Below are 20237 nucleotides of genomic sequence, written 5' to 3'. Positions count from 1 at the left end.
CCCCTAACGCTGATAATCCACACAACACTGTAATCCATGGTAAGTTTACGTGGTGTTCAACCGTAACATGCGGGTTCTGGGGTGCCAAGTAGGTGCAATTGTGGCGATTAAATGAGTCATTTAACTTAAATGTGGCCTCATCGCTCCAGGCAATCTTGTTTAGAAACTCTGCAGTTTCTGCAGATTTTGCCTGGTACCACTAACAGCATTCAACTCTCCGGTCAGGATCACCTTCATTGAGGGCGTGGAATAATGCCGGAATAAAACTATTCCAATAAATGCACTTCAATATGCGATGGACGCTCGATTTTGGGCTTCCTGTCTCACGGGCTGTATCCCGAACAGATTTTCTTGGAGATCGCTGGAGACTTTTCAACAGCTCTGCTTTTCGTGTGTGACTGATGGACGACAGCGATCTTCCAGAACGCCCTTTACGGACATCTTGAACAGTTCCATTTGTTTCAAACTTATCTCTGATGCGAGTAATGGTGATTCACGTTGGTGTGTCTGTTTGAAACTTTTTTCTGAACCGTCTTTGCACTTCAGCTACTTCCTCGCAATTCCAGTAACACTTTAAGATGAATTTCCTTTTCTCAAAGCTTTGTCTTGTTTCTGCGAATACTCCAAATGAGTTACACCTGTAGAAAAAGAAAGTTTGAGTGAGTTATAATCATTCAAAGTGTGTATATATTTATTTTTTTGGCACCCTGTATTTCTCTGGCTCATTTAGCATGTATGAAGGAATTTTTTGCTTTTGAAAATGAAACCATTAAAAATATATGTATTTATGTGGCACATTCATTGTTTAATTCCAAAAAAATTGTGCTAAACAACCTCGTGTGATCAGAATTGTTTAAAAGACCCTATTCTTCAGTCATTTGACCAGTACGTTTATCCTTCAGTCATTTGACCACTACGTTTATCCTTCAGTCATTTGACCACTACGTTTATCCTTCAATCATTTGACCAGTACGTTTATCCTTCAGTCACTTGACCAGTACGTTTACCCTTCAGTCATTTGACCAGTACGTTTATCCTTCAGTCACTTGACCAGTACGTTTATCCTTCAGTCACTTGACCCGTACGTTTATCCTTCAGTCATTTGACCAGTATGTTTACCCTTCAGTCACTTGACCAGTACCTTTATCGAAAGACCAAATGAAATCTATTCGTTCTCTTTAAGACCTTTTACTCTTTGTTCATTACAAAAACAAACGAAAAAAAACACGTTCCACATTCTAAAGCTACAAGTGCGTCATAAAAGTAACTGCTAGCTCTCACTCCAGGAAAAGACAAAACTAATTACAACAGCTACTATTTACTGTGGTACATCCGTTCAAAATTAGGGTTAGACCTCTGTAGATATCTTTTATGTAGTGTTACGAAGAAAATCCTGAAAAACCCGAAACCACATTAAACAGTTCGTGTTTCTGTATGAAAACTCGACCAAATCTTAAATGAGAATAAGTGTTAACTGTTGAATTCGACAGGTTTATACGAAAGTCTCGTATTGGTTTTTGTAGTACGGAAAAATAAATAAAAAATTAATAAAAACAGATATAAAACGTTTATGTTTTTATATGTATATATAAATACCAAGATCCTTATCTAGTTGGTTTGATATTAAAACATCCTTATATAGGTGTTTTAATATTACAAATAACTCAAAATATAAAGAAATGTCTTCACAGATGTTTATCTAAATTTGTGTTTTGAATGACAATATGAACGAGCCATATGAAATTTTTCATACATAATTTACCAATTTTTGTTATGGCTTTCCATACAAACATAAAAACACTTTGGTAAAACGATTAGGATTTCTAAATGTATTATGTTACGATGAAACAACACTGTTACTCTAATATACATCAGAAGTGGACACTACCATTTGCAATACGAAGAGTTTATTGTGAATGGAGCTTGGCAGAATGGTGAGTCGGTCTTTTTATAAATGTCGTTAGTAGACAGTCAACATTGCTGTCAAAACTTATAAACACACCCGAAAGTTGTTTCCTACCAAACAGTCAACATCACTGTCCATACTTATAACCGAAAGGTGTTTCCTACCAGACAGTCAACATCACTGTCAACACTTATAACCGAAAGGTGTTTCCTACCAGACAGTCAACATCACTGTCCACACTCATAACCGAAAGGTGTTTCCTATCAGACAGTCAACATCACTGTCCACACTTATAACCGAAAGGTGTTTCCTACCAGACAGTCAACATCACTGTCCACACTCCTAACCGAAAGGTGTTTCCTACCAGACAGTCAACATCACTGTCCACACTTATAACCGAAAGGTGTTTCCTACCAGACAGTCAACATCACTGTCCACACTTATAACCGAAAGGTGTTTCCTACCAGACAGTCAACATCACTGTCTATACTTATAACCGAAAGGTGTTTCCTACCAGACAGTCAACATCACTGTCCACACTCATAACCGAAAGGTGTTTCCTACCAGACAGTCAACATCACTGTCCACACTTATAACCGAAAGGTGTTTCCTACCAGACAGTCAACATCACTGTCCACACTTATAACCGAAAGGTGTTTCCTACCAGACAGTCAACATCACTGTCCACACTTATAACCGAAAGATTTTTCGTACTGTCGAGATTCACTTCTCGAACTTTATACGTACAGATATAGTTTACTAGTTATTAATTATAATTACCAAATAGTAGTTTATAATATGTCCAATTTAATATTTACCATTCCACTTATTTACTGCATGCTCTGTACCATGAAAATAAAAACACGTGTCATTATTGGATTGGAGCTCAATGGTTGACTAATTGTTTGACGACTTCAAGTGACGTCAATACTGAGCCCTCCACTCAACATGAAGTATCTGCCAGACGTAATAGGAAAGCCAAAGTAATGGGAAACTCGAGCTTTATTGAACAAAAATAAAACAACACAGTGTAAACTGACACTTCAAACATTTGTTAGTGTTGTACACAGTGTAGACTGATGCTTCAAACATTTGTTTGTATTTTACACAGTGTAGACTGACGGTTCAGTCATTTGTTTGTATTTTACACCGTGCAGACTGACACTTCAAACATTTGTTAGTGTTGTAAACAGTGTAGACTGATGCTTCAAACATTTGTTTGTATTTCACACAGTGTAGACTGTCGTTTCAGTCATTTGTTTGTATTTTACACAGTGTAGACAGTCGGTTTAATTATTTATTTGTGCTTAAAACAATATAGACTGTCGGTTCAATCATTTGTTTGTGTTTTACTTGTACACAAATATTCACTATAATTTATACACAGTGTAGTGTGTCGGTTCAAATATTTACTGTAACTTGTATACAGTATATTTACTATAATTTATACACAATGTAGTGTGTCGGTTCAAATATTTACTGTAACTGGTATACAGTATATTTACTATAATTTATACACAATGTAGTGTGTCGGTTCAAATATTTACTGTAACTTGTATACAGTATATTTACTATAATTTATACACAGTGTAGTGTGTCGGTTCCAATATTTACTGTAACTTGTATACAGTATATTTACTATAATTTATACACAATGGAGTGTGTCGGTTCAAATATTTACTGTAACTTGTACACAGTATATTTACTATAATTTATACACAATGTAGTGTGTCGGTTCAAATATTTACTGTAACTTCTACACAGTATATTTACTATAATTTATACACAGTGTAGTGTGTCGGTTCAAATATTTACTGTAACTTGTATACAGTATATTTACTGTAACTGGTATACAGTATATTTACTATAATTTATACACAATGTAGTTTGTCGGTGCAAATATTTACTGTAACTTGTATACAGTATATTTACTATAATTTATACACAGTGTAGTGTGTCGGTTCAAATATTTACTGTAACTTGTATACAATACATTTACTATAATTTATACACAATGTAGTGTGTCGGTTCAAATATTTACTGTAACTTGTACACAGTATATTTACTATAATTTATACACAGTGTAGTGTGTCGGTTCAAATATTTACTGTAACTTGTACACAGTATATTTACTATAATTTATACACAGTGTAGTGTGTCGGTTCAAATATTTACTGTAACTTGTACACAGTATATTTACTATAATTTATACACAGTGTAGTGTGTCGGTTCCAATATTTACTGTAACTTGTACACAGTATATTTACTATAATTTATACACAGTGTAGTGTGTCGGTTCAAATATTTACTGTAACTTGTACACAGTATATTTACTATAATTTATACACAGTGTAGTGTGTCGGTTCAAATATTTACTGTAACTTGTACACAGTATATTTACTATAGTTTATACACAGTGTAGTGTGTCGGTTCAAATATTTACTGTAACTTGTACACAGTATATTTATTATAATTTATACACAGTGTAGTGTGTCGGTTCAAATATTTACTGTAACTTGTACACAGTATATTTACTGTAACTGGTATACAGTATATTTACTATAATTTATACACAATGTAGTGTGTCGGTTCAAATATTTACTGTAACTGGTATACAGTATATTTACTATAATTTATACACAATGTAGTGTGTCGGTTCAAATATTTACTGTAACTTGTATACAGTATATTTACTATAATTTATACACAGTGTAGTGTGTCAGTTCAAATATTTCAAGTTCAAGTTACAGTATATTTACTGTAACTGGTATATAGTATATTTACTATAATTTATACACAATGTAGTGTGTCGGTTCAACTATTTACTGTAACTTGTATACAGTATATTTACTATAATTTATACACAATGTAGTGTGTCGGTTCAAATATTTACTGTAACTTCTACACAGTATATTTACTATAATTTATACACAGTGTAGTGTGTCGGTTCAAATATTTACTGTAACTTGTATACAGTATATTTACTGTAACTGGTATACAGTATATTTACTATAATTTATACACAATGTAGTTTGTCGGTGCAAATATTTACTGTAACTTGTATACAGTATATTTACTATAATTTATACACAGTGTAGTGTGTCGGTTCAAATATTTACTGTAACTGGTATACAATATATTTACTATAATTTATACACAGTGTAGTGTGTCGGTTCAAATATTTACTGTAACTGGTACACAGTATATTTACTATAATTTATACACAGTGTAGTGTGACGGTTCAAATATTTACTGTAACTTGTATACAGTATATTTACTATAATTTATACACAGTGTAGTGTGACGGTGCAAATATTTACTGTAACTTGTATACAGTATATTTACTATAATTTATACACAGTGTAGTGTGACGGTGCAAATATTTACTGTAACTTGTATACAGTATATTTACTATAATTTATACACAATGTAGTTTGTCGGTTCAAATATTTACTGTAACTTGTAGACAGTATATTTACTATAATTTATACACAATGTAGTGTGTCGGTTCAAATATTCACTGTAACTTGTACACAGTATATTTACTATAATTTATACACAGTGTAGTGTGTCGGTGCAAATATTTACTGTAACTTGTACACAGTATACTTACTATAATTTATACACAGTGTAGTGTGTCGGTTCAAATATTTACTAGAGTTTTGTATCAATTATTGGAGTCCGTCTGATACGGTACAGTACTAATTATACGGTACAGTACTAATTATACGGTTCAGTAATTATCACAATACCTCTATAGTTATCCCGTTGGTGATCGAAATGACATTTATTTGTTTTTTACTTGCTTTATTTTATATTACTCAAAAGTTATGTAACTGATATTAAGTTCTTATAGTAACAGTGTAACTGTTTTCTTTTGGCCATATTAACCATGTGATCTGTTTTATATTAGCTACAGTACTACGTAACCTTTTTATTGGTTTTAGTAACTAAGTAATCCGTTACAAGGAGACTATACGTGACTTTGATAATTCTGCAACTGTTTCCTTAGTTACTGCAGTTGTTACGTTGCTGTGTTTTTCAGTTACCACTGCTACTGTGTAACAGTTTTATTTTTTTTATACGTTTAGTTTGGTTGTTATCAGTTCTCTCTCTGACGCTGGGATCTAAACCCAATTTACAGCTTTCAAACTAAACGTTGTTATAGTTAGAAGTTATGTATTTAGTTGTTTGTTTACAATGAAGTACAAAACTACCTAATGAGCTATCTGTGCTCTCTCAACCACGGGTATCGAAACCCAGTTTTTAGCGGTGTGAGTCCGCAGACCCGTTGCTGTGCCACTGTGAGGAGGTAGCAGAAGTTATCTAACAGCATTTTTACTTGCTGTGGTAGATATACAGTTTTGACTCTTTTACGATGGTAGTTATATTGTCATATTTCAGTTACTGTCGTAACCATGGAAACATTTTCTTATTTTAGAATAGTTCCATTTATTTATGTTCTGCTATTTTGTTTCTATTTCAGAATCACTAAAAATATAATCAATAAACATCATTATCCATATTAAAACCTATACTGTGGAAGTGTAGGATAATATTTGTAATTATTTCATTCACTTTTAACCTTTATTAGTAGTTCACACACTACGAGTCTGTATGTGTTTATTAGTAGTTCGTGCATTTTGAACCCTGACGGTGATATAAGATTTTGTTTTCATACACTATTAAAAAGTTGAAATTAGTGCTCAGAGACTTTGTTTTTACTTACACCCATTACCAGCACTGTGTGTGTTTAAATTAAAAATGTTTTCTCGTAAAGATCAAAACTGCTCTGGAAAGGCTAGGATTAACATAACCTCCAGCTAGTTTAGATTGTTTGTGGATTCTTTGTTTTTTGTTTTTTGCCCACTAGTTATCAAGTTTTTCGGAAAGAAACCTTAGGGAGTTTCGAAGTTTTAACTGCTTCTGATGTGAATTGCCTATGACTAATTATTCACCAACTAAGGATTCACCAGCGAGAACATTGTATCGAACGTGACTCTTGTAATATTATTGTCTCTTTTTTGTGTTCCATAAGAACGTTATATCAGTAATGTATAATTATACTAAAAGTGACATTGCCCTACGTGTAACAAGACTATGCACGTGGCAAAACTATGCGCGTGACTTTCCTTATTATAGATTAAACAATCGTTTAAAAAAAAATAAAGTCAAGAGTAGATTTATATTACAAACTGAGCTACCCAACTAGAGTTAAAACCTTTTTATCCTAATGTGGTGCACGTGTCTTCTGTTATTTTAAATAATCAAAGAGTAATTACTTTGACATTAAAAGTTTCTAAATGAAAAATAAACAAAAACTGAGTTTTGAGAAACTCTGATAATTATTTTTTTATTGTTTTCATCATCGAATATCAATAACAACAGTAAATTAATTGATTTGTTTTTGTTGTGTTTTTTTTTTTACTTTTGTTTGAACATGTTAGGCGTTGTACTGTGTTTGTAATGCTTGAATTATAACTTCGAGGGCTCAACGTTTGCGTCCCGTTGCCGTAGAAATGTGCTATTCACTTTGTGGTCGTGGGTAAGCTATAGAAGTGACTGTCAAATTTCCTCCTATTTAGCAAGAAAATAACAGCCTAACTGGTAGCTGAGGGTGTTCTTATATTGCTTCCTTTCCTCTACTCTATGACTTCAAAATTACGAACAACTACGCATGTTTAGCCATTTTGAATCGAAACTTCTAAACTGGGTTCGTATTTGTGTGTTTGGTTTATTTTGAATTTGGCGCAAAGCTACACAAGGAGTACATGCGCTAGCCGTCCATACTTTTGCAGTGTAAGACTAGACAGTAGGCTGCTAGTCATCACCACTCACCGTCAACTCTTGAGCTACTCTTTTACCAACTAACAGTGGGATTGGCCGTCCTATTATAGCGCCCCCACAGCTGAAAGGGTGAGCATACTTGGTGTGACGGGGACTCAAACACTCGACCATCAGATTACAAGTCGAGTGCCTTATCCATACCGTGCCCTTCTTAATTGAATACTTTGTTTTAGTGCAAAGCTACACAAGAACTAAGGAGAAGCTTTCCTCGCGGGGATGAGACAACGAATTTTAACATGATTAGCTGTTAGCTGAGCCACTAAGGTATAAATCAGCTACATTTTTAATTTTGTGAAAATAAACACAACAAAACTGTTAAAAATTAGTTTATTTAATGTGCAAGTTACTTTTATAGTAACTATTATTCATATGACCACTAAACTGGTCTTCTCTTAACGCGATACGTTCGCATGCTCATACTTGACTTTGGTACGAAACCCCAGCAGCATGTCTGCGGAGTTACAACATCAGAAATCCGGTTTCGATACCTGTAGAGGGCAGAGCACATATAATCCACTACATAACTTTGTGTTTATTGTAAAACAAATAAGCAAACTTCTGTACAATTTGCCCCTTAGTGACACAGCGATATGTATGTCTGCGGACTTATACTGCTAGAAATTGGGTTTCGATACCCGTGATAAGCAGATCATCACAGATAGCGCTTTGTGTAGCTCCGTGTTCGATAACAAACAACAGGCCCTGGATGGCCAGGTGGTTAAGGCACTCGACTCGTAATCCGAAGGTCGCAGGTTCGAATCCCCTTCGCACCAAACATGCTTGCCCTTTCAGCCGTGGGAGCGTTATAATATGACGATCAATTCCATTATTCGTTGGTAAAAGAGCAGCCCGAGAGGTGGCGGTGGGTGGTGATGACTAGCTGCCTTCTATCTAGTCTTACACTGCTAAATTAGGGACGGCTAGCGCAGATAGCCCTCCTGTAGCTTTGCGCGAAATTCGAAACAAATCAATCCAAACAAGAACTTTACAAACTATTGAATATCATTTAGTACTAAAAGCCCACTTCCGTCATATTCACCTTGTTTGTTGTGAAAATATAGTTCTCCGACATTTGTTTGTTTGTAGTTAAATAAAGCTACACAGAGGGCTACTTGTGTTCTGCCCACCACAGGGGTAAAAACTCGGTTCCTAACATTGCAAATTTCTGAACATAAAGATCTCCGTTGTTATGATACATTAACGAATTTCTTTCCCTTAAAACAGTGACGGTTTTCTTAATAGTTTAATTAATGAAATACGAAATACTTTAATAAGTTACTACCATTGTTTTAAAACGTCTTTCAAATTGGTTTTCATTAACTTCAAGTTTATTTTAAGGTTTCACAAAACTCTGTTTTTGGAGGGCTACCGACTTCGCAAGCTTAGAAAGAAAACATGAACTTGTTTTCCAAGAACATCCGAAAAGGTTCGATTCCACGCGGTGACCACAACACACATAAATAAGCATTACTATGAATGTTTATTATAACCTTTCTAAGTAACGTGACCACCAATATATCTATAGTATTCGAGACCGTCAGTTACCTCTAAATTAATTTCAAATCTTTAAAAAAAAACAAAAAACTTTTTCAATATTATTGTTGATATGTTTTAACTGAGCGGAAACGAGAAACGAAATTTCCAGAGAAATCGATCGCGGGTTGACCGCACCTAATTTTAAACAACTGTCCAGTGGGAAGGAAGCGTGTCATTAGTACACGCCGCCACAAGAGATCTGTCTGTATTTGAAACAAATAACAGAACTGATTGTTACTTTCATCAATGGGGCGTCTTCAGCAACTTCGCGGTACGAACCTTGGACCTTTTTATTCTTTTATAAAAAGAGCCAACCTTCATTTAAAGATTTAACGGATAACTGGTTGCGGAGCTGTCTTTTACAACTTGTTTGTTAATATCCCACGTGATGGCACTTCTATCACAAGAGATGGAAACCTGTCTGTTACGACTTGGTTGTAAGTGCCCCACGTTATGACATTTCTAGTACGACACTTTGATATTGTTCTACGAGTACAAGATCTCACACATAATTCCAAGGTGTATCCGTGTCGGTTGCGTTTTTACAAAGTCAATGCTTAAATACTGGAAATGGAAGCTCTCAGACTATGAAATCGCGAAAGTGCACGAGGGGGTAGGCCAGATTTTTTTTGTTCACGTTTATTTATGTTATTTTTTAGAGAGAGTTTGGTGGTTTCAAAAACCAAAAAGCTGCTAGAAAAATAACACGACTAACTTCTATTTATCTTCCCAGGTGGCGTTTTTAAGCAGCCGTAACACGTAAGTCTTATGCAGCGCGGTTTTCCCGAGTAACTTTTCAAATCCTGAATTACTGGAAGGACTTTATTGATTTTGGTTTTGTTTTTTAGCTTCAGGGGGTTGGGGCTCATTATGACAAAGTATGGGGAGCCACTCTCTTAGTTATGAGATTCTTTCTGTTTCTTTCATAATACTATTTTCCTCGTTGTTCACCCCTCAAATAATCCAGTGTTTTGCGAACACTTGCTTAAAAGTACACACATTTACATACAGTTTCTCTTTCAGAAAGTACTAATATTATAGGTCCGGCAAGAGCAGATGGTTAGGGCGTTCGACTCGTAATCTGAGGGTCGAGGGTTCGAATCCCAGTCGCACCAAACATGCTCGCTCTTTCAGCCGTGGAAGCGTTATAATGTTTCGGTCACTCCCAGTATTCGTTGGTAAAAGAGTATCTCAAGAGTTGGCGGTGGGTGGTGATGACTAGCTTCCTTTCCTTCTAGTCTTATAGTGCTAACTTAGGGACAACTGGCGCTGGTAGCCCGCGTGTAGCTTTGCGCGAAATTCAAACACAAACGAAATAGACGAAGTAACTAATTAATTACTTTTCTCCTGAAGTAATTTTGATTGGCTAATCCATAAGTGTTAAAGGTTATGATACTATAAACCGGTAGTGACATTAATAAATAATCTTTGGTTTCACCTTACGAAAGTTATCGTTATTTTAACAAAGCAGAACACTTTTGTTCTTTTAAAGTTCACGAGCACTTCGGTTTAAACACTGATTTATTCACTGCTGCTACATCGCACCTGGAATTTAAGGCTAACTGATAATGATGACTTTCGACTTAGTTTACAAATTATAAACACATAATGGGCATGCTAAGGCTCATGCTATGTTGGAAAGTATTGATAGTAAACACTGTTTGTGTGTTTTTATTTAGCCGTCTACCATGGAAAATATTCACTATAATGATACTGCTGAGAGTCATCCTTTTTACCATAGAAACATTAAAAAGTAGATCATGCCATTTACCATAGAAACATTAAAAATTAGATCATGCCATTTACCATAGAAACATTAAAAATTAGATCATGCCATTTACCATAGAAACATTAAAAATTAGATCATGCCATTTACCATAGAAACATTAAAAATTGCATCATGCCATTTACCATAGAAACATTAAAAATTAGATCATGCCATTTACCATAGAAACATTAAAAATTAGATCATGCCATTTACCATAGAAACATTAAAAATTAGATCATGCCATTTACCATAGAAAGATTGATAGTTAGTTCATGTCCTTTACCATAGGAACAATGATACTGTAGTTAGTTCATGTCCTTTACCATAGAAACATTGATAGTTAGTTCATGTCCTTTTCCATAGAAATTATAAATATTACATTGTTTATTTTGCGACAATCAGAGAATGGACACCTCGATGATTTCCAATGAACCAACTCATTTTTAAGCAAGTTTTAAAACTGTATAAATATAAATACATTTTCCATTCTCTGTTGTCAGCACTTCAGCTTCACCCTTTTCCTTGATATGACTTATTGTGTATCATTCATCTATACAGAGGTCTCACCAGGTACATAAGTCTGCAGTCTTTTAACGCTAAAAACCTAGTTTCGATACCCGTGAAGTGCACGCGACAGACGCTTCCTAATTTCCTTCCTATTACTCAAAACCGTTTGCTGTCACCTTTGTCAACAGTTTTTAGAATCTAAACGACTTTGTATTTCCGCTTCCTAATAAGTTAGCTGAATTACTTCAGTGTTTCTGACATCAGTCTGGCTCGCTTATAACAAATGTTTCCAAACTGAACTCTTTAAAGACGTTCCGGAGTATATTTCTGTCATTTCTTGATAGGTATGTTCTGTCAAGATTATCTAACAAGCTGTCTTACTTTAATCGGGTAATATTAATTTCTAATCCCACGATACTCGCTCTTTTTAAACACAGTGCATAATTTTCTTTTCGGTGCTTCTATTTCATTAGTGTTTATTCAGAAGCACAGCACACGAGAGGTTTTCTGGTGTTTATTGTAGAATATATCCGTTTCCGAGACGAGAGCTGTGGTACGTTTCAGATTTTTGTGCGTTTAAATTGTGTTCATATTTTTCCTTACGATCACGTGGTTGTCATACACAACACGTGTCTCTGGCACTCTACAAAAATTGTTTTCTCCAGATAGTTTCAAACTGTTCAGTTTTTACTGTTTTGTTGAGGCGGTTGCTGAAAACCAATTTGGTTTGATAGCGTTCGATAAAATGTTCTGAAAAAAATTCTGCTCTTCCAATGGGGATCGCAATGCACAACCATAACATCATAAAAATATGTGATGAAGATGTAACGTTACAGAAACATGTGATGAAGATGTAACATTACAGAAACATGTGATGAAGATGTAACGTTATAAAATCCACTGTTGTAGTGCAACATTATAGAAACATGTAATGAAGATGTAGCGTTACAAAAACCACTGATGGAGTGCAACATTATAGAAACATGTAATGAAGATGTAGCGTTATAAAAACCACTGATGTAGTGCAACATTATAGAAACATGTAATGAAGATGTAACGTTATAAAACCACTGATGGAGTGCAACATTATAGAAACGTGATGAAGATGTAGCGTTACAAAACCACTGATGGAGTGCAACATTATGGAAACATGTGATGAAGATGTAACGTTATAAAACCACTGATGGAGTGCAACATTATAGAAACGTGTGATGAAGATGTAACGTTACAAAAACACGTGAGGTGGATGTAACATTATAAAAACACGTGAGGTAGATGTAACATTATAAAAACACGTGAGGTAGATGCAACGTAATAAAATACGTGATGAAGATGTAACATTATAAAAGAAGTAATGTACTGTAACATCTCAAGCACGTGAAGACGATGTAAATGAAACATCATAACAAAGTCGAAATTCTGAAGAGTTAAAACTCACTTCCTAGTTTGTTTATTTCTCATGAAGGAGGAAAAATTCATTTCAAAAACTAATATTTTGATGTATAGATATGAACTTTACATAAGGATTTGAAAACAGCGACACAATTGAATCTTTCTTTTTACACTTTTTTCAGAATTTACTTTTAACCAAAATCGTGTTTTCATTCAACAACTAAACGTTTCGTTTCGAGAAGTTACAATCACGTTTCATCATTCCTCGAGAACACATTCATGACATAATCACCCACTTACACTAATGGCAAGTTAACATATTGATGACGTAATGACAAGTTAACTTCTACACACACAAGTGGAACTCATCCCATCTATATAAATTCAACACTGGACACCAAAACTCTATCTTTTCTTACACAGTTCAAAAGCAATATTCACCATAAAAACACTAGCATATGGCCTCTTACACTCCTCGGAACTCAGTCCATAACCTCGAACAAACAAACCAGTTCATTGGAAACCTTGTTAATACGCTTTCAATATTATTTTCAACTGATTATATAGATGCAAAAACATTAACATAACAAAGCATTACTTTCAATTTTTTACCAGTTATTGTATAAAAATTCTCACACAATCGTCAGTTTTTTGTTTGTTTTGTTTATTTCGCGCAAAGCTACACGAGGGCTATCTGCGCTAGCCGTCCCTAATTTAGCATTGTAAGACAAGAGGGAAGGCAGCTAGTCATCACCACCTACAACCAATTCTTGGGATACTCTTTTACCAACGAATAGTGGGATTGACTGTCACATAATAACGCCACCACGGCTGAAAGGGCGAGCATGTTTGGTTCGACGGGGGTTCCAACTCACGACCTTCATAATCTTCAGAACAAAAAACATCGAAACCCAACTCATAAACGCAATAAACACTAATACACCAAATAACAACACAACATTTCATGGTAGTTTACCATCCATTCCTGAAATCAGTCCAAATATACGTGACACTTGGATAAAACTTGCCAGTAAACTTGCTGTTGACTAAGTTTGCTGAGAAACCTGAACCTAAAATCAAATGATTGTTTAATACAAATTACGTAGAATCAAACAGTACCATCGTTGTTTATAGAGTAAACACTGTAAAAACTGTCCAGAATTCTACATTGTAAAAACTAGATACAAACTGGTAACCAGATTCACTGTACGCAATAAAAAGAAAGAAAAGGAAAACCTACCATGTTTACCACTTTTGGAACTCGGACAACCACAGTATATCTATACAAAAAACTCATTTTGAACTAAGAACTAAACATTAACAAAATAGAGGAAACTTTATTTAGTTAAACAAAACAGTTCTGCTCTAAATCAACACTTCAGACTACCAAGATATCCCTACTACATTGTTAATCAGTTTCTGGTCATGTGATCTCTTTGTTCCATACTGTGTATATATATATATATACTGTGTCTATTTTAACCACTGTACCTGATGATGGTATAATATTGTTGAAACAGTGTACGTTTGTTTGTATGTTAAACAGGTAATAAAGTTTTCTTCGTTACCAATTCAAGCCCGCCACGGCCAGTTGGTTAGGGTGCTCGACTCGTTATCTGAGGATCGCGGATTCGAATCCCCGTTACACCAAACATGCTTGCCCTTTCAGCCGTGGGAGCATTATAATGTAACGATCAATCTCACTATTCGTTGGTAAAAGAGTAGCCCAAGAGTTGGCGGAGGTGTTGATGACTAACTGCCTTCTCTCTGGTTTTATACTGCTAAATTAGGGACGACTAGCCCTTGTGTAGCTTTGCATGAAATTCAAAAAACAAACCCATTCAAGTCCTTGTCATACTTGGTTTCTCAAGTAATTAGTGTGTGCGTGTGTTTTATTATAGCCACATCAGGCTGTCTGCTGAGTCGACCGAGCTCCGAGAAGAATCGAACCCCTGATGTTAGTGTTATAATCCGTAGAGTTACCGCTGTACCAGCACGTGACAAGTAATTAATTATTATGTTTAATTGTTTTTTATTTATGCAAGCTAATTACGCTAATGCCATCCATTTAATCTATTTAAAGTAAATAAAATTTATAATCATTTTAGAAAACCTGATAAATTTAATTATTTTGTAATAAAACATTTAAAGAAATTAAACTGTATTAAATACCAAATCTTCTCACAGTTCTGTTGATTTATTTGTGGTTTTTATCTTGAATTTTGAGATGTATGCAAAGAATTCACATTTCATTATAACAGCTGGGATAATTTTAAACGTCACGAGATAGTGATTGCTTTCTTTATTGGTGTTATATGGTGTCAGCTCTTATCCATGATTGGTCAACCTGTCCAGGCGAAGAGTTTCAGTTTAAGCAGCTTGACTTGAGAATCGATTCTATCCTAGATTTGAAAAACAGTAAATAACATTTAGGTTGTTTCTTCGAATGAAATATTCACCGTCACTAAAATGCATTCAGTCAGTGTGTGTGTGTTCCGCATGAGTAGACACGAGCTGAAACAAACATTAGTTCACGAGTGAAAGTGCCTGCACGCTATCTATTTTCCTACAAACAAGTTGATATTCTATATGCCACGTGAACAATTCTGAACGACTGGCCAATCTCAGTAGCAGCTGTTTCATGATATTCTACAAACGTCTCATGCTGTATGCTTCTACATATACAAACCCTAATCATATCGCACCTTACAGGCTTTCACGGAACGTTCTCTGTTTGACATGTCCGCTGTTCCGTGTGTTGACAAATTGCTAGTATTTTCTTGTGGAACTGTGAAAGTACAAAGTAACGCTTTCTAAGTGGTGGTCATTATAGAAATACACCAAGTACAACAATGTAATTCTCTCTAAGTTGTGGTCATTATATAAATAAACCAATTACAACAATGTAATTCCCCCTAAGTGGTGGTCATTATAGAAATAAACCAATTACAACAATGTACTTCCCTCTAAGTGGTGGTCATTATAGAAATAAACCAATTACAATAATGTAATTCCCCCTAAGTGGTGGTCATTATAGAAATAAACCAATTACAACAGTGTAATTCTCCCATAGGTGGTGGTCGTTAAAGAAATAAACCAATTACAACAATGTAATTCTCCGCTAAGTGGTGGTCATTATAGAAATAAAACAATTACAACAATGTAATTCCCTCTAAGTGGTGGTCATTATAGAAATAAACCAATTACAATAATGTAATTCTCCCCTAAGTGGTGGTCATTATAGAAATAAACCAATTACAACAATGTAATTCCCTCTAAGTGGTGGTCGTTATAGAAATAAACCAATTACAACAATGTAATTCTCCTCTAGATGGTGGTCGTTATAGAAATAAACCAATTACAACAATGTAATTCCCTCTAAGTGGTGGTCGTTATAGAAATGAACCAATTAGAACAATGTAATTCTCCCCTAAGTGGTGGTCGTTATAGAAATAAACCAATTACAACAATGTAATTCTCCCCTAAGTGGTGGTTCGTTATAGAAATAAACCAATTACAACAATGTAATTTTCCCCTAAGTGGTGGTCGTTATAGAAATAAACCAATTACAACAATGTAATTCCCTCTAAGTGGTGGTCGTTATAGAAATAAACCAATTACAACAATGTACTTCCCTCTAAGTGGTGGTCATTATAGAAATAAACCAATTACAATAATGTAATTCCCCCTAAGTGGTGGTCATTATAGAAATAAACCAATTACAACAGTGTAATTCTCCCATAGGTGGTGGTCGTTAAAGAAATAAACCAATTACAACAATGTAATTCTCCGCTAAGTGGTGGTCATTATAGAAATAAAACAATTACAACAATGTAATTCCCTCTAAGTGGTGGTCATTATAGAAATAAACCAATTACAATAATGTAATTCTCCCCTAAGTGGTGGTCATTATAGAAATAAACCAATTACAACAATGTAATTCCCTCTAAGTGGTGGTCGTTATAGAAATAAACCAATTACAACAATGTAATTCTCCTCTAGGTGGTGGTCGTTATAGAAATAAACCAATTACAACAATGTAATTCCCTCTAAGTGGTGGTCGTTATAGAAATGAACCAATTAGAACAATGTAATTCTCCCCGAAGTGGTGGTCGTTATAGAAATAAACCAATTACAACAATGTAATTTTCCCCTAAGTGGTGGTCGTTATAGAAATAAACCAATTACAACAATGTAATTCCCTCTAAGTGGTGGTCGTTATAGAAATAAACCAATTACAACAATGTAATTCCCTCTAAGTGGTGGTCATTATAGAAATAAACCAATTACAATAATGTAATTCCCCCTAAGTGGTGGTCATTATAGAAATAAACCAATTACAACAGTGTAATTCTCCCATAGGTGGTGGTCGTTAAAGAAATAAACCAATTACAACAATGTAATTGTCCGCTAAGTGGTGGTCATTATAGAAATAAAACAATTACAACAATGTAATTCCCTCTAAGTGGTGGTCATTATAAAAATAAACCAATTACAATAATGTAATTCTCCTCTAAGTGGTGGTCATTATAGAAATAAACCAATTACAACAATGTAATTCCCTCTAAGTGGTGGTCGTTATAGAAATAAACCAATTACAGCAATGTAATTCTCCTCTAGGTGGTGGTCGTTATAGAAATAAACCAATTACAACAATGTAATTCCCTCTAAGTGGTGGTCGTTATAGAAATGAACCAATTACAATAATGTAATTCTCCACTAAGTGGTGGTCGTTATAGAAATAAACCAATTACAACAATGTAATTTTCCCCTAAGTGGTGGTCGTTATAGAAATAAACCAATTACAACAATGTAATTCCCTCTAAGTGGTGGTCGTTATAGAAATGAATCAATTAGAACAATGTAATTCTCCCCTAAGTGGTGGTCGTTATAGAAATAAACCAATTACAACAATGTAATTCTCCCCTAAGTGGTGGTCGTTATAGAAATAAACCAATTACAACAATGTAATTCTCCCCTAAGTGGTGGTCGTTATAGAAATAAACCAATTACAACAATGTAATTCTCCCCTAAGTGGTGGTCGTTATAGAAATAAACCAATTACAACAATGTAATTCTCCCCTAAGTGGTGGTCGTTATAGAAATAAACCAATTACAACAATGTAATTCTCCCCTAAGTGGTGGTCGTTATAGAAATAAACCAATTACAACAATGTAATTCCCTCTAAGTGGTGGTCGTTATAGAAATAAACCAGTTACAACAATGTAATTCTCCCCTAAGTGGTGGTCGTTATAGAAATAAACCAATTACAACAATGTAATTCTCCCCTAAGTGGTGGTCGTTATAGAAATAAACCAATTACAACAATGTAATTTTCCCCTAAGTGGTGGTCGTTATAGAAATAAACCAATTACAACAATGTAATTCCCTCTAAGTGGTGGTCGTTATAGAAATGAATCAATTAGAACAATGTAATTCTCCCCTAAGTGGTGGTCGTTATAGAAATAAACCAATTACAACAATGTAATTCTCCCCTAAGTGGTGGTCGTTATAGAAATAAACCAATTACAACAATGTAATTCCCTCTAAGTGGTGGTCATTATAGAAATAAACCAATTACAACAATGTAATTCTCTACCTAATTGGTGGTCGTTATAGAAATAAACCAATTACAACAATGTAATTCCCTCTAAGTGGTGGTCGTTATAGAAATGAACCAATTAGAACAATGTAATTCTCCCCTAAGTGGTGGTCGTTATAGAAATAAACCAATTATAACAATGCATCTTCTTATAAATGAAGGTGAATATAGAATCTGACCAGCTGAAACAAATATTGTATTGTACTGTATTGTAAGCCACCAATATGAAAGTGATCTAGCTCTACGACTTTGATTACAATACAATAAGGCCCCGGCATGGCCAGGTGGTTAAGGCACTTGACTCGTAATCTGAAAGTGGCGAGTTCGAATCCCCGTCACACAAAACATGCTCGCCCTTGCAGCCGTGGGAGCGTTATAATGTGACGGTCAATCACACTATTCGTTAGTAAAAGAATAGCTCAATAGTTGGCGGGGATGGTGATGACTAGCTGCCTTCCCTCTAATCTTACACTGCTAAATTAGGGCGAATAGCTTTGTGCGAAAGTTAGAACAAACCAGTCAATACTAAAAAATATCTTAAACCAACTTCGTAGGAAGTTAAAAATACCCTGAGTTTTCCAAAACTGAGGAAACGTCACGTTGTCTTTATCTTACTCTTATAATAAATAGTTTTTATAGAATTTAACGGGTGCTCCAAGCCTGGTCAATATTCGCTACTCCTTTCAATTGCTATTGATGTGGGAAAGACCGTTCTACAGGGGTAATGAAATAATATATCTGTGGAAAACAAAATAATTTAAGGAGAAATGTATATTTCCCGACCACTTAGCATACTATTAATGGAAATGACAAGAACAAAACAAACAAAATAGTAGCATTTAATATGTTACATCGCAGGGTAACCAAAGTAAATATTCATGATATTACAGGGTAATGTAACGAAACTAAGTCTTTAATACGCTACAATATACAGTGGCATACCTAAATCTTCAACATACTACAATGTAGAGTTACAGAACCAAATATTAAATATGCTACAATGTGCAGTAACAGAACTAAATATTAAATATCCAACAACGTAGAGAAATAAAATTAAATATTAAATATGCTACAATATATAGTAACATAACTAAATATTAAATGTCCAACAACGTAGAGAAATAAAATTAAATATTAAATATGCTACAATATATAGTAACATAACTAAATATTAAATATGCTACAATGTGCAATAACATCACTAAATATTAAATATGCTACAATGTACAGTAACATAACTAAATATTAAATATGCTACAATGTACAGTAACATAACTAAATATTAAATATGCTACAATGTACAGTAACATAACTAAATATTAAATATGCTACAATGTACAGTAACATAACTAAATATTAAATATGCTACAATATACAGTAACATAACTAAATATTAAATATGCTACAATATACAGTAACATAACTAAATATTAAATATGCTACAATATACAGTAACATAACTAAATATTAAATATGCTACAATATACAGTAACATAACTAAATATTAAATATGCTACAATATACAGTAACATAACTAAATATTAAATATGCTACAATATACAGTAACATAACTAAATATTAAATATGCTACAATATACAGTAACATAACTAAATATTAAATATGCTACAATATACAGTAACATAACTAAATATTAAATATGCTACAATATACAGTAAC

At 34.2% G+C, this 20237-nt stretch overlaps 1 protein-coding gene across 1 annotated transcript in view; it reads left to right on the top strand.

The window, feature by feature from the left end:
* The first annotated feature begins 295 nt into the window (after nt 1-295).
* Nucleotides 296-20237, top strand: part of LOC143235740 (calcitonin gene-related peptide type 1 receptor-like) — a 65407-nt gene continuing 45465 nt past the window's right edge. Inside the window, exon 1 of the mRNA XM_076473946.1 lies at nt 296-497. Within this exon, the coding sequence (XP_076330061.1) occupies nt 296-497 (202 nt within the window). The remainder of the gene's footprint in view (nt 498-20237) is intronic.

Source organism: Tachypleus tridentatus, chromosome 12 (genome assembly GCF_004210375.1).
Source record: "Tachypleus tridentatus isolate NWPU-2018 chromosome 12, ASM421037v1, whole genome shotgun sequence".
In the NCBI taxonomy this organism is placed as follows: domain Eukaryota; kingdom Metazoa; phylum Arthropoda; class Merostomata; order Xiphosura; family Limulidae; genus Tachypleus; species Tachypleus tridentatus.
The sequence above is the reverse complement of the archived record's forward strand: the minus strand, read 5'-3'. Positions and strand labels throughout refer to the sequence as shown.